Here is a 20,656-nt window from a genome sequence, read left to right as displayed (position 1 = left end):
ACAGTTGTTCAATGTAATGTTCTATAAATATCAGTTAAATTCAGGTGATTGTTAGTGTTACTTTTTTCTGTTATATCAGTTGCTGAGAGAGTAATATTAAAATCTCAAACCATGACTGACGAATTTTCTATTTCTCCTTTCAGTTGTGTTAATTTTTATTTCATTTTATTTTGAGAATCTATTACTAGGTACATACATATTTATGATTTCTGTGTTTTCCTGATGTATGAGCTTTTAATCATTAGGAAATGGTTTTTATCCCTGAAGTTTCCTTTAGTTGATGTTAATTTATTACAGTCTTCATGTGTTTACAATTTGCCCTGTTGTATTACTTTTTCTGTCCATTTTCTTTCCACCCATATGTGCCTTTATATTGAAAGTGGGTTTTTTGTAGATAGTAGTCTATCATAGTTGAGTTTTAGTTTTTTACTCATTTTTATACTGTCTGACTTTTAATTGAGGGTAATCTGTTAACACTTAATGTAATTATTGATGTGATTATATTTGTATCTACCAGTTTAATCATCCCCTCACTTTGGTTTTCAGTAGCCAAAAATAATAGTTTTAGTGAATACTGTTATTGTCTAATTCTGTATAATGCTTTTTTTCCTGTTTCCTTTAATAAGGACTGTCTTCTTAAGAGGGACATAGTGCTTCTATCTCGCACAATGCCTTAGGGATAGAAAGTACTAAGTAAACATTATTAAGTGAACGCAGTGTAAAGAACTGTTCATGAAGAATCAGGAGACTTAGGGTCCAGACTTACTTCTTTTATTATCTGAGGTTATTACTGGATTGAAGCCACTTACGTGTTCTGTGCTTTAGTTTCCTCATCTCTAAAAATGTGGAGGTGGGACTAGATTATCTCTAAAATTACTTCTTTCTCTGACATTCTGGAATTTGAAGAATTCTATTGGAATGAGAATGTCTATCTAAAAAATGTGTTTGCAAGTTATTTTTTATCTACCAGTTATTTTCTGACAATGACAGCTTTTCTATAATGCATTTATGAATATAGTCCTTAAATTTGGATGTGAATGTGATGTTAAAAGGATGTGTAATAACTGTGATTTTTTTCTATTAATAATGCATTGCTGTTGGTTCTTCAGCTGTCTGATAGCATTCTTGTCGGCTCTTGAAAGAATCAGAACCCAAAATGTTATGGATTGTTTTTAATATACCTTAAACTTTGTAAACTAGCATGATAGGGAACAAGGGTCCCTGATTAGTTTCTAAAATACAAAGCCATCAGGTTAGATTTTCCATAAGTTGTACTCATTTAAAAATCAAAATTCTGTTTCTCTTTCCTTGGTTTGTGTTGGACAGAACCTTACTATTTTATAGATTCTTTGACGTAACAATCAATATCAGGGAGGAAACTTGACCACTGTCTCAAAAAATATATGTATTTTTAAATCATCAAACACCCAAAGTAGTCATTCATTTAGTCTAGAATATCACCAGCACAGCATTGTACAGAGCATAAAGTTGTATTTTGAGAAATTTTCCAAATATGATTATATCAAAAAAGAATTTGTTCTGTGGTGCTACTACTGAGGAATTGTACCAATAACCCCAGATGTTATTTGACAATTCAAACAAATCTTCGGCTGTCCAAAGAAGTTTATATATTCTACTTACTGATTTTGGGATTATAAATGCAGAAGAGATTTTGTACATTATGACAGTTATTGAAATTGACAAATAATGAAAATTAACTTTCCATCTATGTACTGTTTTTATTTACTTTGTAGTTTGCTTTGAGCAGGTTGAGGTACACGTAGAAAAGGTTCTATAAGGCTTTCAGGAACTTGGGCCTAGAGCTGTAGTGAGATTTCACACAGGTCTAGACTAAGACATAGCTACTTTTATTAGTGACAGAGGTTTTAAGAGAAGACTGCAACACACTGATAGCAATGAGAAGTGGTCTTTGACGCCATAGCCTTCCTTCTTGGAGTGGCTCATGTAGTTTCCAGAAGATAACAGAGACTTTAACATTAAATTGCTGTCTTCCTTTGGTGTCCCCTTGGTTGGGGCCCCTCAGGCAGGGAGTTAGTAATAATAGGTATCATTTTTGTTTTTATTTTTATTTTAGTTTTTTAATGTTTATTTTTGAAACAGAGACAGCGCACAAATGGAAAGGGGCACAGAGAGAGAGATGCAGAATCTGAAGCAGGCTCCAGACCCTGAGCTGTCAACACAGGGCCCAACTCAGGGCTGAAGCCCATGAACTATGGAGATCATAACCTCAGCCAAACTCAGAAGCTTAACCAACTAAGCCACCAAGATGCCCCTTAGATAATCACTATTATAGTTTACTTTTTTCCTCCTGTAAATAGAACCCAGAAATAATGTATGTTTATATTTCTGCCGCTTCTAGCTCTTTATTCTTAGGTAATTCTTGATTTTATTTCTGTGTGTCTTATTTTTGCCGCTAGATTAGCGTCTCTGGAACAAGAATTACTGTATTATTACTTTTTTTTTTTTAAGTTAATTTCCTTAGAGAGGGAGGGAGTGAGCTGGAAAGAGGCAGAAAAAGAGAGAGAGTGAAAGAGAATCTCAGTGTGCCCCACACTTATAGCATGGAGCCTGATATGGGGCTCAAACTCACGAACCGCAAGATCATAACCTGAGTCAAAGTCTAGAGTTGGACATTTAACCAACTGAGCCTCCCAGGTGCCCCTGTATTATTACTTTCTATAGAATACCTGGTATAGTGCTAGGCACCTTCTAGGGCTCACTCTGTAAAAGGAAAGATAACCAGCAGAATTATCTTGAGGCTGTTATGGGAGTAAAGAGAGACTTTCTGTGTCTTCAGTTATGCCTGATTCATTTATTCATTCTTCATATTTGTTGTTGTTGTTGTCGTTGTTTTATGTTGAAGGAGAGTTCTTAGTGCTGAAGCCCTCAAGCAGTTACGTCTAAATGTATTCAAGCCTTACAGTAACCTCCTGTCTACATGCACAGACAAACAGCCACAAATAACAAGGCAAACTGTGTTCATATTATAGGCAAGATGCTTTGGGAGTGGGGTCACAAAGTTATGAGAGGCTCTGGGAAGATGTCGTGGGAGGAGAACTGTAATTTAAGCTATGTTTTGAAATCTGGGTAGCATTTACTTTTTGTGTCCTTTCAAATTCTTAAGGTAGTGTCCCACCTCAACTCAACCCCCCACCAACCTTGTAAAAAAAAAAAATTAAGGTCAACATAAGTTATTGGCTTAAGTCATATTTGGATTTGCAGAGCATATTAACATCTTTTATAGTTGGTGCCACTAACTGTGGCATACAAAAATGTGTTGGATGTAACATAGCCCCACACTGGTGGTCTCCAGACTTATTTAAGATGACCTTGTAATATCACAAAAAGAGCAGTGCAATTGGAATCAGAAGACTTGGGTACAACCCCAGACATTGTCTCTTAGAAGTTTATGATCAGTAGCGTTGGAAAACTTTGGCACATTTCCTAATTGCTCAAGAGCTTAAGAATTCTGTTGGCCCTGGGAAATTTTGGGGGTTGAACTAGGTACTAATGGAGAGTCATACTATTGGATGGCTACCTAAATAATATGGAATGCTATAGCAGGCCGTGAAAGCTGTATTTTGCTTAGACTAGTTGAAAGCCTGTATGCAGATATTTGCAGAACAATCATTATTATCTTTACACCTCTATTAAATGAAGAGGTAGGATCAGTGACTATAGGCCTAAATATAGCATTAACAAAAATCCTAATAAGAATCTTATAGGAAAGAAGACCTTATACTCTGTTCTTTAGGAAAATACTCCATTGTTTTTATCATTCAAATTTGATAAGAGTTTCTGCTTAATTGCTTTTCAGATGAAAATACAATTCTAAAAAGAAAATAGTGGTAAAAGCTTTTTGTAAACATGAAGTGTTAGCTTTTAAAAACTTTTAATTATTTTTTGATTCCTCCTTTTCTTCTCCTGATAAAGGTAATGACATTTCCTTCCAAAGGAAAGACATTTTTGAAATGGAATTAAATTGAGAATAGGGTTTGTTTCTGTCTTTATCTTATATTCCGCCTGCTACGAAGAGACCCTGTCATCCCTGCAGCAGCTTCCTCTGTATGTCTGTGTGCCTTAGATGATCTGCGCAATAGAAATATTAGCTGGTAATTTTCTCTTTCCTCTAGACAAAGTCTCACTTGCCCACACTCTAGTTTTTCCCAGTGATGCATGGTACCATTGTGCTGCAGAGCTTCTGAATTCAATGGCATCCTTTTAAGAAATACTGGAGGCTTTATAAAACTGTCAGTTAACAGGGAGGTTTGTGGTGCGCCTGGGTGGCAGTTGGTTAAGTGTCCTACTTCGGCTCAGGTCATCATCTCATGGTTCATGGGTTCGAGCCCCATGTCACCAGCTGACAGCTCAGAGCCTGAAGCCTGCTTCAGGTTCTGTGTGTGCGTCTCTCTCTGCGCCTCCCATTCTCACACTCTGTCTCTCTCTCTCTAAAAATTAAACGTTAAAAAAACCCAAAAAAACGGAGGTTTGTGATGCAATTTTGGAATGCCTGATTCTCAGATGGTCTGATTTACTTTCTTAAATACACTAATTTAGAGTTTCCTGCTTTCATCTTTCTTAATCGCTCTTGCTGTATTTTGCTTTCTGCATAATATAGGAGTATTTGTTTTAATTTTTTAAAATAATTTTTCCCAAGCACAATAGTTGATATTCGAAGAAGATTACGTTTATCCATGGTATTTGCATTTCTGTTACTGCTGGTCTTGGTACCCACCTGTTTGAGAGGCATAAGACGTTCTGATTTGATCATTTCAAAAAAGCGGAATGATTTAGTATCCTGTCCTAGGCAAGATTTGATAAAATCTGAGCTCTTTTTCTGTCTTATGTTTCATTTTTTAGTAACCTTGGACTACTTGTTTACTTTTAGTCCTGTTGCCCCTGGTAATACTGCATAAAACCATATGGAAACAGTATCAAACACTGCAGAAGAGTATGAATGTTGAGAATATTTTATTTTATTTTTAATTTTTTTAATGTTTTATTTATTTCTGAGAGAGAAGGAGAGACAGCGTGAGCAGGGGAGGGTCAGAGAGAGAGGGAAACACAGAATCCAAAACAGGCTCCAGGCTCTGAGCTAGCTGTCAGCACAGAGCCCGACATGGGTCTCGAACCCATGAACTGTGAGATCGTGACCTGAGCCGAAGTCAGATGCTTAACCGACTGAGCCACCCAGGCGCCCCAAAAATGGAGAATTTTAGAATTAGTCTTCCAGTTTTGTGATTCTTAACTTTGTTAATAACTGTTATTGACATTAACATTGATTCCATTTTTACTGACAGTGAAGAAATGAACCTAAAGGAATAGTTACAAAATTGTGGAAATTTTATGAGTTTACTTCTAGAAAGAGCTATGAACTCATTTGGAAGGAAGGAAATTAAAAGCTTTCCTCACCCTCCCAAAGAATTGAGAAAGTCATGGAAGAGTGCACTGAAAAGAATCATTGGGTTCTAGGACATTAGAGAAGTTGAAAAGAGAAGTCTAATGTTTCATACTGAATTATCTATGCAGGGTGATACAGTGAAATATAGAACAAGGATTTAGAAGTCAGGTGGACCCAATTTCAAATCCTGACTTGGACTTTATGAGCCCTATGCCTTTGGACAAGATATTTCATCTCTTTGAACGTCAGTTTCTTCATCTGTGAAATGGAGATGAGAGGACATACTTCATAGAACTGATGGAGTATTCCATATGGATGGAGCATTTAGCATAGTGCTTGGCCATGGTGGCCTCTGTAAATGTCAGTTCCTGTCCCCTCACATCAGCAGCCCCCTTAGCAGGTCATTTTTATCTCTGGATTTTGGGCCAGCAATAAAGCCATTAACTCAGGCAACTTGAATCTAAAGTGTTATTCATTACTTTGATATCTGGTATTAGTGAAAGAGAAAAGTGATTCCTAATTTTGTAAACCGTTGCTAAGATTAATAGGCTTGACAGAACAACTTGTGTGTTTGTATAGAAGACATTTTATCTAAAATATTCCTATGATCATTATAAATACCTTCCTCCTCCCTTTTCCTTTTTTTAATATGACTGTAAAATATGGAATGGGAATTAAGTAAGGCAGAATAATTTTCACTTATATGAAAAACAGTTGCTGGGGTTTTCACAGCTGAAATCACTGCTTGCAAGGAGATTATGGTTGCAGCATACCGTGGGAGAATAAAAATGATAATGATGATGGTAACACTACCGTATGCTGGTTAACTTCTGTCAGTCCCATGAGGTATTGGTACTATTAGCTTCATTTTACAGATGATGAAACCAAAGCACAGAGAGGTTAATAACATTCCTGCTTGCATAGTTAGGAAGTAGCAGAGCCAGGATTTGAATTCAGACAGTCTGGCTCCAGAGGCCATGCTCTTAATCACTGTCTTATATTGGGAGGACTAAGAGAAGACAGTCTTTTAAATGGGAGCAAATGTCCTAAAGTGTGGCAAGTTGTTTACTCTTAGATTTGCTCTGCAGGTATTCTGAGAGAAGCCTCACAAAGTGTATTGGTATTACTATTGAGACCAGACCAGATTACTGTATGAAGCGGCATTTAAGTGACATGCTGACCTATGGCTGCACAAGGCTGGAGATTGGGGTGCAGAGTGTCTATGAAGATGTGGCCAGAGATACCAACAGGTAAGAGGGGGGCAAATGATTTTGCATAACCCTCCTTCTACTCCCACTGATTATATCTATGTTCACATTCATTCTTTCCTTGCTACCAATCTTAGAGAAGGAGGGATAGGTATTCCTTCTCCTCAGAGTCATTCTTCTATTTCTGCTCTTAATTCCATCTCTTTTCCTTGATTTCCAGTCTTTTCTCTGCTGGCTCTTTTCTAGTAGCCTGTAAACATGCTTTATTTCTTCCTGTTGTAAACAGCCTTTCCCATATGGAAAGCCGAAGGCAGGGCTCAAGGTCAGTGGTTTAAAGCAGAAGAGAAGGCCAGGAGCACCAGATCAGAGAGATAGGTTTGAACAAGAAGGAGGTCAAGGTGATATTTAAAAGATTAGTTGTTGTGAAGCAGATGCCAGTTGGCAGAGTAGTGAGAGAAAGGTTGTAAACCTAGAGAAATTTGGGAGGGTAAGGAAGGATAGAAATAAGGGTTGATAGAGCCATATGAAATTCTCTTCTAGAACTTTAGAAATAAATCACTGAGTTGAGGAGAAAAGACACACATGAAAGGTTAGCTGTATAAGGAACTTTATGATTAATTGGTAAATTAGAGAAAAACAAAAGATTTTTAGGACTTTATTAGGCAGCACAAATCACTGACTGTAGATGTAAAGGCAGGCTTTAGGCAGTTGGTATGGGTTGAGTTGGGTCTTAAAGTCTACTTTACTACAAGGAGCAGACATGACTGGGGGTTGTGGTAAGAGACGGAAGTAAAAGAGAACTAAGGAAACTTACACCAGTCAGCATCTTAGAAACAACCAGGAAGAATGCCAGGGTAAGGAGGAAAGAATCTTCCCTTTAGGTTATAGAGGTCTGTTAGATACTTTTGAACACAGGGAAGAATTGCACAGATCAGGCTTAAGAAAGATTAACCTGAGTAGAATGCACTCTTGTAGGGGCAGTCTTGAACCGGAAACACTGGTTTGATTGCTGCCGTGATCAAGGGTTATACCTGTGGAGATGGGAAGTCTCTTAAAGGTCAGGAAGGCTTTTTGACAAGAATGACATCAGATTTGAGGCTTAAAGGAAGAGTATGACTTAGCTGGGGAAGAGGAAGATTATTTCAGGCAGAAAGAAGCATACAAGCAAACTCCTGAGCACATGGAAATATGGGAACATATGGCATATTTTGGGGATTTGGAGTAGGTTAGGTTGTACAGTGTAGAGCATGAGCTAGGAGAGTGGTAAGAGGTGAGGCTGAAAAGGTAAGCCAGAGTGGCCAAATGATGAGGAGCCTTAGAAGTCAACCCCAGACAGTTTGGGCTTTAATCTGAGGACAGGCTATAAACTAAGTTGTTATAGGAGCATACCTGCATTTTAGAAAGATCCCTTTGTAAGTATTGGGGTGGATTGAGAAAAACGAGCTAGAGGGAAGATCAGTTAAGAGACTATTGCACAATTTAAATAAGAAATGATGTCTTGAAGAGAAGTGAATGACAGCACTTGATGACTGATTGGAAATGGGAGTAAGAGAATGGGAGCAGAGGAAGCTTGGAGGGAAGATGAGTTTCATTTTTGGATGTACGGAGTTCTAGATACCTGTGGAACAACCAGTTGAAGGTTTGCTTCAGAGGAAATCTATCCAATAGAACATTCTGTGGTGTCTGAAGTGTTGTACATCTGCGCTGTCCAATATGATAGCACAACTGAGGCACTAAATTCTTCACTTTATTTAATTTGAATATAAACCTAGTGACTATGGGCCTAGAGACTGTGGTATTGTACAATTGACAGTACATTTTAAAGTACTGGATATTTGGATGTTGTATCAGGAGAGGGGCCTGGCCTAGTCCTATAAATTGGGAAGTGATTAGCAAAAAGAGATTGAAAATGGATAGGAAGATCCAGAGTGGGCTAGAGTCCATGTTTCTAGGATTTTTTTTATGGTGAATGGGAATGTCTTGGAGATGAAATGATTGACATAGGGTTCAGGTCATTAGTAGCCCCAAACTGTTACGGGCTTGCTTCCTACTTGGATATGGTACTAGAATGTTAAGATGATTTATCCAGCTGGCCCCAAATGATTCTGCCCTGTCACTAAATCATTCACTTTTCTTACTTTTTAAGGACTTGTAGACCACCAGAGTGAAATTTATTTTGTTTTTAGGTGTCACTCTTCAGATCTCTCTCTCTACAAATAATTTCAAAAGATTTTTAGAGGAAAGAGTGTAACAAGAGGCTGCTTCTGCTTAGTTTTGAGCCCATTATTTTTGTTTTTAACTTAAATATATACATTAGTAAGTTTACTTTGGCTGATGATACTAAACCAAATAATTTTAGTAGATATTCACTCTGGTTACCCCAGTCATTTACTGTCAGAACCTTGCATAGGTACATGAGGAATTTCTGAGAAGTATCTCAGAAGTGAAATGATTTATTTCCAGGCCTTCTCAGAGATACAGACATAAAAATGATTTTCTGAGATTTTTATTCCCCAACCATATTAGCCTTCATTATAAAACCACTGTTACATGTCTCAGATTGTTTTTCCTCTGTTTCTTGTGTTAACCTTCTTGCCCTTTTATTTGTATAACAGGTAGTGAATTTTCTTTCCTCAGGGGCCACACTGTGAAGGCAGTATGCGAGTCATTTCACCTGGCCAAGGATTCTGGTTTCAAAGTTGTGGCTCATATGATGCCTGATCTGCCAAACGTGGGACTAGAGAGAGACATTGAACAGTTTATAGTAAGTGGTGCCTTCAGCCAGGGTGATTTAGATTGTTTCTGCATGCTGCTTCTACCCCCTCTGCTCTTTTTCATTATTTGCTGCTCATGTTTCCCCCATTATTAAGGCAATATGTCCCGTTATAGACGAGTGGAAATATGCAAAGAAAGAAGAGTCATTCTTCACAGTGCCCACACCACACAAAACCCTAACATTTTAACATACTTCCTCCTAGGATTTTTTTTTTTTTTTTTTATGCTTAGGCTTTTCGGAGGGGTATACACACACAGACATATACATACACACAGACACACTGGCACATATATGATAAATACTTAATTTTAATGGCTTTTTCATTTAATGTTATACAAGCTTCTATCTGTGTTAAATAGTCTGGTCTCTGTTAAAATGTTAACATACCTAAATGTGTGCTTAATTTCCATTGAATAAATATGTTATACTTTGCTTACCTACTTTCAAATTTTTTAAATTGAAAGTATTACCAGTATTTTTTATATTGTACATAGCACTGCAGGTAAAGAATTTGATGCCTATAACTTTTTGTAGTATTTAGGACTGTTTCTTTAGGATAAATTCCCTGTGGTACAATTATCAGGTAAAGGTATAAACACTTCAAGAATCTGTCCATATTACTTAATTGCTTTTCAGAGGGTTATAACAATTTATAGTCATTTTGGCAGGGTTATCGTTTTCCCCAAATAACACTCTCCTGTATATATATTTACACACACACACATAGATAAAATGTTTCTATCTTTGCCAATTTAGTATAAAAATGTAATTTCAACTTGTATTTTGTGGTTATTTTAATATGCTTTTCAGGTTTGCATGCAATAATCATAATTCTTTCATCTTCTTAGAATTGTGTGTTTTGTTCTCTGACCAGTTACTCTATTGGATATGAATATTTTTAATGTTAATTTAGATGAACTTTCTAGGTAAGGACATTATGGATTCCTTGTTTGTTTTTATAGTTGTTACACATATTTTTACCAGCCTGTCTTGGGCTTTTCATTTTTGTATCTGCTGTCAAATCCATCCTATTTATATATGATTTCTTCAGATGCTTCTGAATTTAGAACTGCCTTTCTCTTCCATTATTTCATTAAGTAGTGAAAGAAAATGTTTGGGCTTTTTCCTGTGTTCTCTGTTCTTTGATATTTTAATATCTAACTCTGGATTGGTTGGGGTTTTTGTTTGTTTTTATTCTCTCTCACATGTTGGGAAATGAGATTGGTAAGAACTTTTTTTTCTTCAGATTCTCAGATAAGGAAGGTGCCTTAGGTTATTCTTGTAGAGAAGAGGATGAAAGTAGTAAGTTATTTTATTCACAAAAATATTTTACTCTATTTAGAAAAATGAAATTCACTATGCCTTTCTTGTGACATTAATAATTCTTTCTTTCCTTTAAAAAATTTTTTATTTTTGGGGCGCCTGGGTGGCTTAGTCGGTTAAACGTCCGACTTTCGCTCAGGTCATGATCTCGCGGTTCGTGGGTTCGAGCCCCGCGTCGGGCTCTGTGCTGACTGCCAGCTCAGAGCCTGGAGCCTGTTTCAGTCTGTGACTCCCTCTCTCTCTGACCCTCCCCTGCTCACGCTGTCTCTCTCTCTCTCTCCTAGAAATAAATAAAAATATTTAAAAAAAAAAAAAAAAATTTTTATTTTTAAGCCCACGAATTACAACTGAAGACCTGTTTATAAAATAGTACAAATTCATAAATGTCCCTGTTACTAATTCCCCTGTGTTAGCTATGTAGTAGATTCTGAGTCTAATAGCCTCTCCTCAGTAGCTAATGGCCAGGTTCCAAGCCTAAAAGGCCTCTGAAACACTTTTTTTAGCACAACTTCTAGGTAAAACAAATATAACTAGAATTCATAACTTTAAGTATTATTGGGAAAAAAATATGGCATGTTTTAAATAATAGCAAATAGTGGAGCCTTACTATTCATTTTCCTTAGTGTTCAAAATAAAGAAAAGCTCAGTAATAATATTGCAAAGATCCCTTCATGTAAACAGATCTACCTGTTTGTGATCTTTTCAGAAAACTTTTCAGAAAAACTAAAATATGAACACTGTATGCCTTTTCTGACTACATCCCAGCACATAAATGAGTGACAAAATAGGGCTAACATGAGATACCTGATTTCTCTCTAGAGAAAATTTTTCTGCAAAATTAACTTAAAATGTCTTAAATAATTTCTACAAATCAATAAGAAAAAACCAGAAAGCCCAATAAGAAAATGGACAAAAACACTTGAATAGGCACTACAGAAATAGGATATTTGAACAAGCAGTAAATATATTTAGAAGTTCTTAAAGTCATTAATCTTCAAAGAAATGAAATTTAAAACTATAATGCATTCCTACTTATACACTTACCAGAAAAGCTAAGAAGAGCTAAAATGAAAAAAGACAAAATCAAGTGTTGGTAAGAATATGGAACAACTAGAACTCTTCACTTAGTGCTAGTGGCATGGTAAAAAAAACAAAAAGACACAAACTTTGACATTATCTGCTAATCATGAACATAGGCATATGCATGTCCTAGAATTGTACTCCTAGATGTATTCTCAGCAGAAATATCTACATATATTTACCAAAAGTCACAGTTACAAATTACTCTTGGTAATATCAGAGCATCAAGAACCCAAGTGTCTGTTAACAAGAGAATACATAAATTGTGAAGTAGTCATACAATGAAATAATATAAAAGTAATTAATTACAGCCTTATGCAACAACATGACTGAATCTTTTCAACATAAAATTGAGCAAAGGAAAACAGATCCAAAAGACTACCTAACACACAGTTCTGTTAGTATAAACTCCAAAAACTTTGGGTGGAATTGTAACTGGAAGCAGGTATGAGGTGGGTTTTCTAAGGTTTTGGTATTATTTTTTGTAATTTGAGTATCTGGGTACTGGTTACATGATGTATAAAAATCTGTCAAGATGTACACTTGGAGTTTGTGTACTTTTCTGTATCTAAGATACATTCTAATAAAAGTTCACATAAAACTTTTAAAACTAGTTTTTGTTTAGGAAATCTTGTTTGGACCTAGTTGGAATTCATAACCTTTCCTGAATTAGTAGGCAGTAATGTTTTACACTTTAAAACCTTTTTCCCTACTTTATTTTATTGTCACATCATTAGCAACCCACAGATACATTTTTCTTGAAGCGTTTTGTTCCATAGGAAGGGTTGCTAAATCGGGGTTCTGCTGGTCTAATTACCCAAGTCTACAAAATGTTATCTCTGTTAAAGGACAGGATAGCCTTGCCTGGCACGGCAGCCTGCTGAGATATCACAGCTATATCTTGGGTTGTATGCTTACGGTATACTAGTTATAAATTGGCTAGATTTTACACCTTGTTGTTTAGGTCAGTTCTGAGTCCCTACTCTTAGTATCTGTTTATTTGCATCTGTTCATTGCAAATTCACACTCTCATCCAGGGTGCACTGCTTGTAGCTGTGTGTGAGTAATAGCGTTTGTGTCTATTTTCCAGTAACTCAGAAATGAAGTTTTCTTTTTCTTAACTTCACCCTTCCCGCCTCTCCTCAGATGGGACTTACTTATTGCTCAAAATAACTTTTAGCTGTTTTGGTGTTTTATCCATTTAAAAATTAGATTGCTCTTGGATATCCAAGCTAAGATTGCTAAAAATGCATGAAGAATGTCTGTTTCTCTTCAGGAAAAAATTCTCCTCAGAATCTCCCGTCAGTTACCAGAAGTCCTTTAAAGATCATTAATGCTGGACACTCACAAGTTCTTCCCTCCACCCCTTCCACCCTGACCTGAGCTTTTTTCCCCCTCAAAGCCAATGTGATTAAGTTACCGTTAGGCTGGGATGGGTAGAGGCATTTGTTTTGTTTTTAATGTAAAGGCTTATTACTTAACATAGTGTCATAGGGTATGGGGCAAGTAGAGTATTTACAGGGCAAGTAGACTATTCTATCAGAAAAGACCACTGTTATAGTCTCCTCCATTGAGGAAACAGGCCCAATGAGATTAAGTAACTGTTAAAGTCAGTGGTGAGTCTGCAGTAGAACCCAAGCTCTTAGATAAGCACACCTTCCAGGATACCTTTCTGTTAACTTTTCTAGGTGAAGGGAAGTCTCTTTGACTATGAATGACTGTGTGTGACCTGAATGATGTTGAAATACAAGTCAAATTGGATCTTAAAAAAACTTTAAACCTCCTTCTGCTTTTAGTTATTTTTTATTTGTATCAAAGGAATGCATGCATAATTTTAAAAGTCTAATTGTGCTGTAAGACTACAGTGAGAGACAGCGATCGCCTCTTTCCTTTTCCTTGAGTACACCCAGGTCATTTTACAAACACTCCGGTGTCTCTGCCTCCTCGTCCCCTTCATTCCTCAAATCCACTGCAGTCTGGCTTCCACCACCCACTGAAACTCTTCTCTCAAATGTTGTAAAATACTTCTTAATCTCCAAAAGCAAAGAATATTTCTCTGCTGTCATGTTATTTGGTCTTAGCATTTGTTATCATTAAAGAGTATCTTCATTTTGAGATTCTTTTTTACCTGGCTTTTGTGATTCTGATGTCTCCTGGCTCTCTTACCTCCAGGACTGTTTCACTTTCTGCCCTGTCTTCTTTTTCTTCCCACCAGTTAGATGTAGGTTCTGTCTTTTGCTCTCTCCTTTTTTTTTAATATTTTTTTTATAGTTTATTGTCAAGTTGGTTTCCATATAACACCCAGTCCTCATCCCAACAGGTGCCTTCCTCCATGCCCATCACCCATTTTCCCCTTTCCCCCACCCCCATCAACCCTCAGTTTGTTCTCAGTATTTAAGAGTCTCTTATGGTTTGCCTCCCTCCCTCTCCTTAACTATTTTTCCCCTTCCCCTCCCCCATGGTCCTCTGTTACACTTCTCCTGTTCTCCATATGAGTGAAAACATATGGTATCTGTCCTTCTCTGCCTGACTTATTTCACTTAGCATAACCCCCTCGAGTTCCATCCACATTGCTAGAAATGGCCAGATTTTATTCTTTACATTGCCATGTAGTATTCCATTGTATATATGAACTACATCTTCTTGATCCATTCATCAGTTGATGGACATTTAGGCTCTTTCTATAATTCGGCTATTGTTGAAAGTGCTGCTATGAACATTGGGGTACATGTGCCCCAATGCATCAGCACTCCTGTATCCCTTGGGTAAGTTCCTAGCAGTGCTATTGCTGGGTCATAGGAGAGTTCTGTTGTTAATTTTTTGAGGAACCTCCACACTGTTTTCCAGAGAGGCTGCACCAGTTTACATTCCCACTAACAGTGTAGGAAGGTGCCCATTTCTTTACATCCTCACCAGCATCTAGAGTCTCCCGGTTTGCTCATTTTAGCCACTCTGACCGGCATGAGGTGGTATCTCAGTGTGGTGTTGATTTGTATGATGAGGAGGTTGTTTCATGTGTCTGTTGGCCATCTGGATGTACTCTTTTAGAGAATTTCTGTCATGTCTTCTGCCCCATCTCTTCACTGGATTATTTGTTTTTAAGGTGTGGCGTTTGGTGAGTTCCTTATATATTTTGGGTATTAGCCCTTTATCCAGTATGTCATTTGCAACTATCTTTTCCTAATCCGTCGATTACCTATTAGTTTAATTGGTTTTTTCCTTTGCTGTGCAGAAGCTTTTTATCTTGATGAGGTCCTAATAGTTCATTTTTGTTTTTGATTCCTTTGCCTTTGGAGATGTGTCGACTAAGAAATTGCTGCGGCTGAGGTCGAGGAGGTTATTTCCTGCTTTCTCCTCTAGGGTTTCGATGGTTTCCTGTCTCACATTCAGGTCCTTCATCCCTTTTGAGTTTATTTTTGTGTATGGTGTGAGAAAGTGATCTAGTTTCATTCTTCTGCACATTGCTGTCCAGTTCTCCCAGCACCATCTGTTAAAGAGGCTCTCTTTTTTCCATTGGACACTCTTTCCGGCTTTGTCAAAGATTAACTGGCCATACATTTGTGGGTCCAATTCTGGGTTCTCTATTCTATTCCATTGGCCTATGTGTCTGTTTTTGTGCCAATACCATACTGTCTTGTTGACTATAGCTTTGTAGTAGAGGCTAAGGTCTGGGATTGTGATGCCTCCCATTTTTGTTTTCTTCTTCAGTATTACTTTGGCTATTTGGGGTCTTTTGTGGTTCCATACAAATTTTAGGATAGTTTGTTCTAGCTTTGAGAAGAATGCTGGTGCGATTTTGATTGGGATTGCATTGAATGTGTAGATTGCTTTGGGTAGTATTGACATTTTAACAATATTTATTCTTCTGATCTATAAGCATGGAATGTTTTTCCATTTCTTTGAGTCTTCTTCAATTTCCTTTGTAAGTTTTCTATAGTTCTCATCATACAAATCTTTTACATCTTTGGGTAAGTTTATTCCTAGGTATTTTATGGTTTTTTGTGCCATTGTGAATGGGATCAGTTTCTTGATTTCTCTTTCTGCTGCTTCATTATTGGTGTATAAAAATGCAACCGATTTCTGTATGTTGCTTTTGTACCCTGTGACTTTGCTGAATTCATGGATCAGTTCTAGTAGGCTTCTGGTGGAGTCTGTCGGGTGAGTATCATGTCACCTGTCTTTTGCTGTCTATTGTATGCTTGCCTTTCGTCTGTTGTTCTAACTTGACCACTTATGCTTCAGTGAGCCACATTTTCTCTCCAGCCTTAATCCTTAGGCTCCTAAGACCAGTTACTTAATACTCTTCAACTAGCAGTAGATGTCATACATCTGGTCCAGTATAGCATATTTATCTGTTCCCCCTTACTCTTGTATTCCCTGTCATACTTAGTGGCCCCTTCATCCATATTCTCTCCCTAGTTAGAAATTTAGGAGTCATTCAGGAGCAGGTAGAGAATATTTGGACTCTGGAGCCAGACCATCTAGTTTGAATCCTGGCCCTACTACTTTGTAGCAGACTGTTTTGACTACTTTGTTCCCCAATTTCCTCATCTCAAAAATGATATCAATTATAATATCTACCTATTATGAAGATTCGCTGAGAAAATACATGCAACACACTTAGCAAAATGCCTGGCACATAACGAGTGCTCACTAAATCTTTGCTGCTATGACTGTCCCCTCAAGCCCTGAATCAAATTCCGCAGGACATTGTCAGTTTCTCTCTTTCAAAGCTGTCACCTCCTCTTCATCCCACTGCCGCAGCATGAGTTTATACTTCCTCAGCTCACCTATACAGTAAAGCAGCTTCTCAGCTCAATCACCGTGCCACCAGCCGTGTTCCCTTCTACTTGGCATTCACATGGCACCAGAATGATGTTTATTCGATTTTTATCCCTATCATATAAAAGTTGTCAGATAATAAAATCACTATTAAATATTATTTGAAAATTCAATAAATCCTAAAAGGATCATATCACAAAACACAGTAGTCCTCTGCCACCTTCAACTATTGTAGCTGGGTTTTTCCCCCTGGTATTTACCTCCGTATTTCTTGCTATCAAGCAATTATGATCATTGAAAAGTTAATTCTTTTATACTGCTCCAATTCTCCCAATATTGTTACATCACTATTTTAGTTACATTAGTAGTTAATGGTCAGTGTTTACATAGACCATAGATTTTACATAAATGATTACTGATATGGAGCCAAGAAATATACTAACATTCTTTTTTAGAATAATCATTTGTTTCTTTCTAGAGTTAACAGTTGTCTTTTTTTTTTTTTTATTCTTTATGCACCTGTAACTTTCAAATGTACCCATCCAATGTTAAGGCCTCTCTAATCACTGGCCTAACTTATTAGATATTCCGTCAGTTACTTTTTTAGGCTAGCAGTGTGACTCCTGGTTGTCCCATCTTCCAACTCCAAGTGTCCTGGCAATCCTCTGTGCCTACTTCACAAGTGTCCTCCTTGGGGACTTCTTGTCACCACTCTCCTGGATTGGATACTTTGTTTTCTGCATTCCAAGTTAACCATATTTATTGGTTTATTCCTCGACTTCACTAAAACACATTTTCCAGCAGCTTCTTGAGGAAGAATTCATCATGGGAAGTATATAGTTAGCTTTTGCATGCTAAAAAAAATGGCTCTGTTCTACCTTCACGCTTACAAAATTCTGTAAAATCGTTTTTAAGACATTGCACCATTGCCCCTTGTAGCTTTTAGCACTGTTGTTAAGGAGTACAGTTATCTTTTTTATTCCTCATCCTATATTCCTCTTTCTTTAATCATATAATGTATGTAACCTGGGTGGGTTTCATTTGTTTGTTTTTTTACTCTGGAATATTTTAGGAATTTGTCTTTATCCCATATCTTGTGAAATTTCACAGTAATGTATCTTAGCAAGAGTTTTTTTTTGTTTGTTTTTTTAAACTAATTGTGCTAGATTTTGAAGGGTCTATCATCTGGGAAATTTCCTTCTTCCACTGGATAATTTTCCCCTTTCTTTTTTTATGTTCTCTTTCTAAAACTCCTATTAAGCAAATTCTAGATCTCCCAGATTCACCATCACGAATTTTCATACATTTTTTAAACCTGTTTGTCCCTTTTTTCCTGCTTTCTTCTTATATTCTCACCTTTACCTTTCAACTTTCCTAATACATGTTTCAATTTTTGTTCTGGTTTGATTTTAAAAGTTCTTTCTTACATCCTGATTGTTTGATTTCTCTATAGCATCCTGTTCTTGTTTAATGGATGGTAATATATTTTCTCTTATCTCTCTGAAGGAATTATAGGGTTGTTGTTTTTTTTAAGTTTTATTCTCCTTTACATAATGCCTCTTTCCTCCAAGTTCCTTTTTTTTTCTTTTTGTTTTGTTCTGCCCTTTTTCTTCTAGGCTATCCCCAAGTTTCTGGTGATCCTTAGCCAAATGGTCATACTTTAAAAGTAAGGGACTGAAAGAGCAGTACTTGAATGTCAGTATATTGAACTCTTTTTTAGGGCCATTTGATTAATCCAGAGATGAACTCTCCAACTTCCTGTTTGGAGGGCGGGGGTATGAGTAGGTCACAGAAAATTGATTGCTGGCGTCCCGGGAGCAAGGTAGGGAATCCACCAGTTGGTGTGATGCTTTCACTTAATCTTCCTGTTTTAAGCCTTTATCCTCACCCAAACCTTCCTTTGTACCTGGAATCTCAGAATCCAGCAGTTTCTCCAGGGAACAAAGAGGCAGAATTCTTATGGAAAGGGCGATGGAATAAGGGATAAATCCTCCACGTACACAGTTCGATCCTGTGATTTCTTTTATCCTGCCTGGTTTCTGGCACTTTTGACTCATGCATGAGCCTTTCTGGGACTTTAGCGTGACTGAGCCGGCCTTTCATTGGTATCCCCTTTTGCAAATACTTTGTTTACAGTGTTCTTTACTTGCAAAGTCATTTACTAATCTTCACTTTTGTCTTTCAAAAATGTATTACCATCCCTTGTGTGGTCCTCTCTCCCCTCCACCTCGATCTCCTCTGATATTCTCTTTGTTCTGGATTTATACTTTTTAAAAAAAATCATCTCTGTTATTTTACTATGGTTTTGGAGGGAAAAGAAGGAAACACATGTTTTAATTCTCCATGTTAAACCAGAAGTCTAGAACCAGTTTCATCTATCATCTTTCTTATCAGCCCAGCAGCCTTCTAAATTTATCATAGAAACACCTGAACTATTTTTCTGAAATACCATGTTCTAATGTAGATTCAGACTAGGTACAGAATGACTTGCATACGTATTCTTTCTGGTGGCTATAGCATATTTATTAAAGCCTGATGAATCTTTAATATATAAGTGTTACAGGGAAAATTACATGCAATTACAGTAAAATATCCCTAAGACCAAATGATGCAGGAAGAATACAACATTTAAGAATGTGACAGAAATCAATGAGAGAGATCGAAAAGTTTGTAGTTACATTTCTTTGAAAAGCAAGTTAAGCAATGGAAAGCTTGGGAAGAATAATGTACCATGAAATAAAAAGCATTGTTACAGTTCACAAGATACAGTACTGCTGGCTTTATAGATACTAATGCCAGGGTGGGGTGAGAGGAAACTGAGTCCACCTTCATTCCTCCATCACACATTTGCAAAATTAAAAGCAAATGAGCAGTGCAAAGTCATAGAAAGGATAATGCTTGGTGTCTCCTTGTTTTATTTCCATATAAAGCCAGCTGGGATGATATAGTACAGGAAATGACTATGTCAAAGTAGATAAATTAGATGTATTTCTCAGTGTCTAGATAACAAATAGTGTGTATCCCAGGTTAGGAATGGTGCCAGCTGGCCTGAAGACAAAATAGTCATATCCAGGGATTGGCATACTTTTCCTACAAAAGGCTATTTGGTAAGCATTTTAGGTTTTGCAGGCAAGTGACGATTTCTGTCACAACTTTTTAAAAATTTAAACAATTAAATCTATTATTAAGGAAGGAAATCGTCTAGAGGTGAAGGCAGGCATCAGATAAATTATCGGTATGATGATATTAAGAAAGCAGTAATATAGAAGTCAGTATAATTTTTTTTAGGGGAGACAACTTATATTTGAAGGTCAGGAAGGCCTCTCTGAAGAATTGGCATTCATGCTGAGACCTGAAGATTAGCTAGATGAAATAAAATTGACATCCTTTCCAGCCGGAGGAAATTGCCTTTGCAAAGGCAGAAAGGCAAGGTGGTGAGGGTGGCAGGAGCTGAGATTGCAGCAGTAGATGGGGCTGGATTAACGAGGGCTTTGTAACCCAGCACACACACAGCTTGCTTCAGTGACACTGAAAACAATGAGTTTCTGTTCTGTCTGCATCCTGTCCCTTGATGGAAAGGAAAGGCAGTCTAAGGACTAGGTAGGTATGTGAGAAAAGTTGGCCCAGGACTGAAACTTGACCACAGAAACTTCATCAATCTCTACAGAACTAATGGAGTGGTAATTTTCTGTTCTCCGTTCACAGGAGTTTTTTGAGAACCCTGCTTTTCGTCCTGATGGTTTGAAACTCTACCCTACCCTGGTGATTCGTGGAACTGGGCTTTATGAGCTCTGGAAATCAGGAAGATATAAAAGTTATTCTCCTAGTGACCTGATCGAATTGGTGGCCCGGATCCTTGCTCTTGTGCCTCCATGGACTCGAGTATACCGAGTGCAGAGGTAGTATTATCTTTTCTGCCAAAAGTAATCAGTGATGAGTCTGGTTACAATTTCTTTTTTTTTTTTTTTATGTTTATTTTTGAGAGAGAGAGACCACATGTGAGTGGGGGTGGGGCAGAGAGAGGGGGACACAGAATCCAAAGCAGGCTCCAGGCTCTGAGCTGTG

The 20,656-nt window shown here is 37.3% G+C and overlaps 1 protein-coding gene across 1 annotated transcript in view; it reads left to right on the top strand.

The window, feature by feature from the left end:
- ELP3 (elongator acetyltransferase complex subunit 3) overlaps positions 1 to 20,656 on the top strand; it is an 84,931-nt gene that overhangs the window by 30,476 nt on the left and 33,799 nt on the right. Inside the window, exons 8-10 of the mRNA XM_039217370.1 lie at positions 6,511 to 6,672; positions 9,268 to 9,394; positions 20,297 to 20,490. Of these exons, the coding sequence (XP_039073301.1) occupies positions 6,511 to 6,672; positions 9,268 to 9,394; positions 20,297 to 20,490 (483 nt within the window). The remainder of the gene's footprint in view (positions 1 to 6,510; positions 6,673 to 9,267; positions 9,395 to 20,296; positions 20,491 to 20,656) is intronic.

The sequence above is a fragment of the Hyaena hyaena genome, unplaced genomic scaffold (genome assembly GCF_003009895.1).
Source record: "Hyaena hyaena isolate Hyena2069 unplaced genomic scaffold, ASM300989v1 scaffold_682, whole genome shotgun sequence".
Taxonomy (NCBI): Eukaryota; Metazoa; Chordata; class Mammalia; order Carnivora; family Hyaenidae; genus Hyaena; species Hyaena hyaena.
This window is presented reverse-complemented; position numbering and strand designations above follow the sequence as displayed.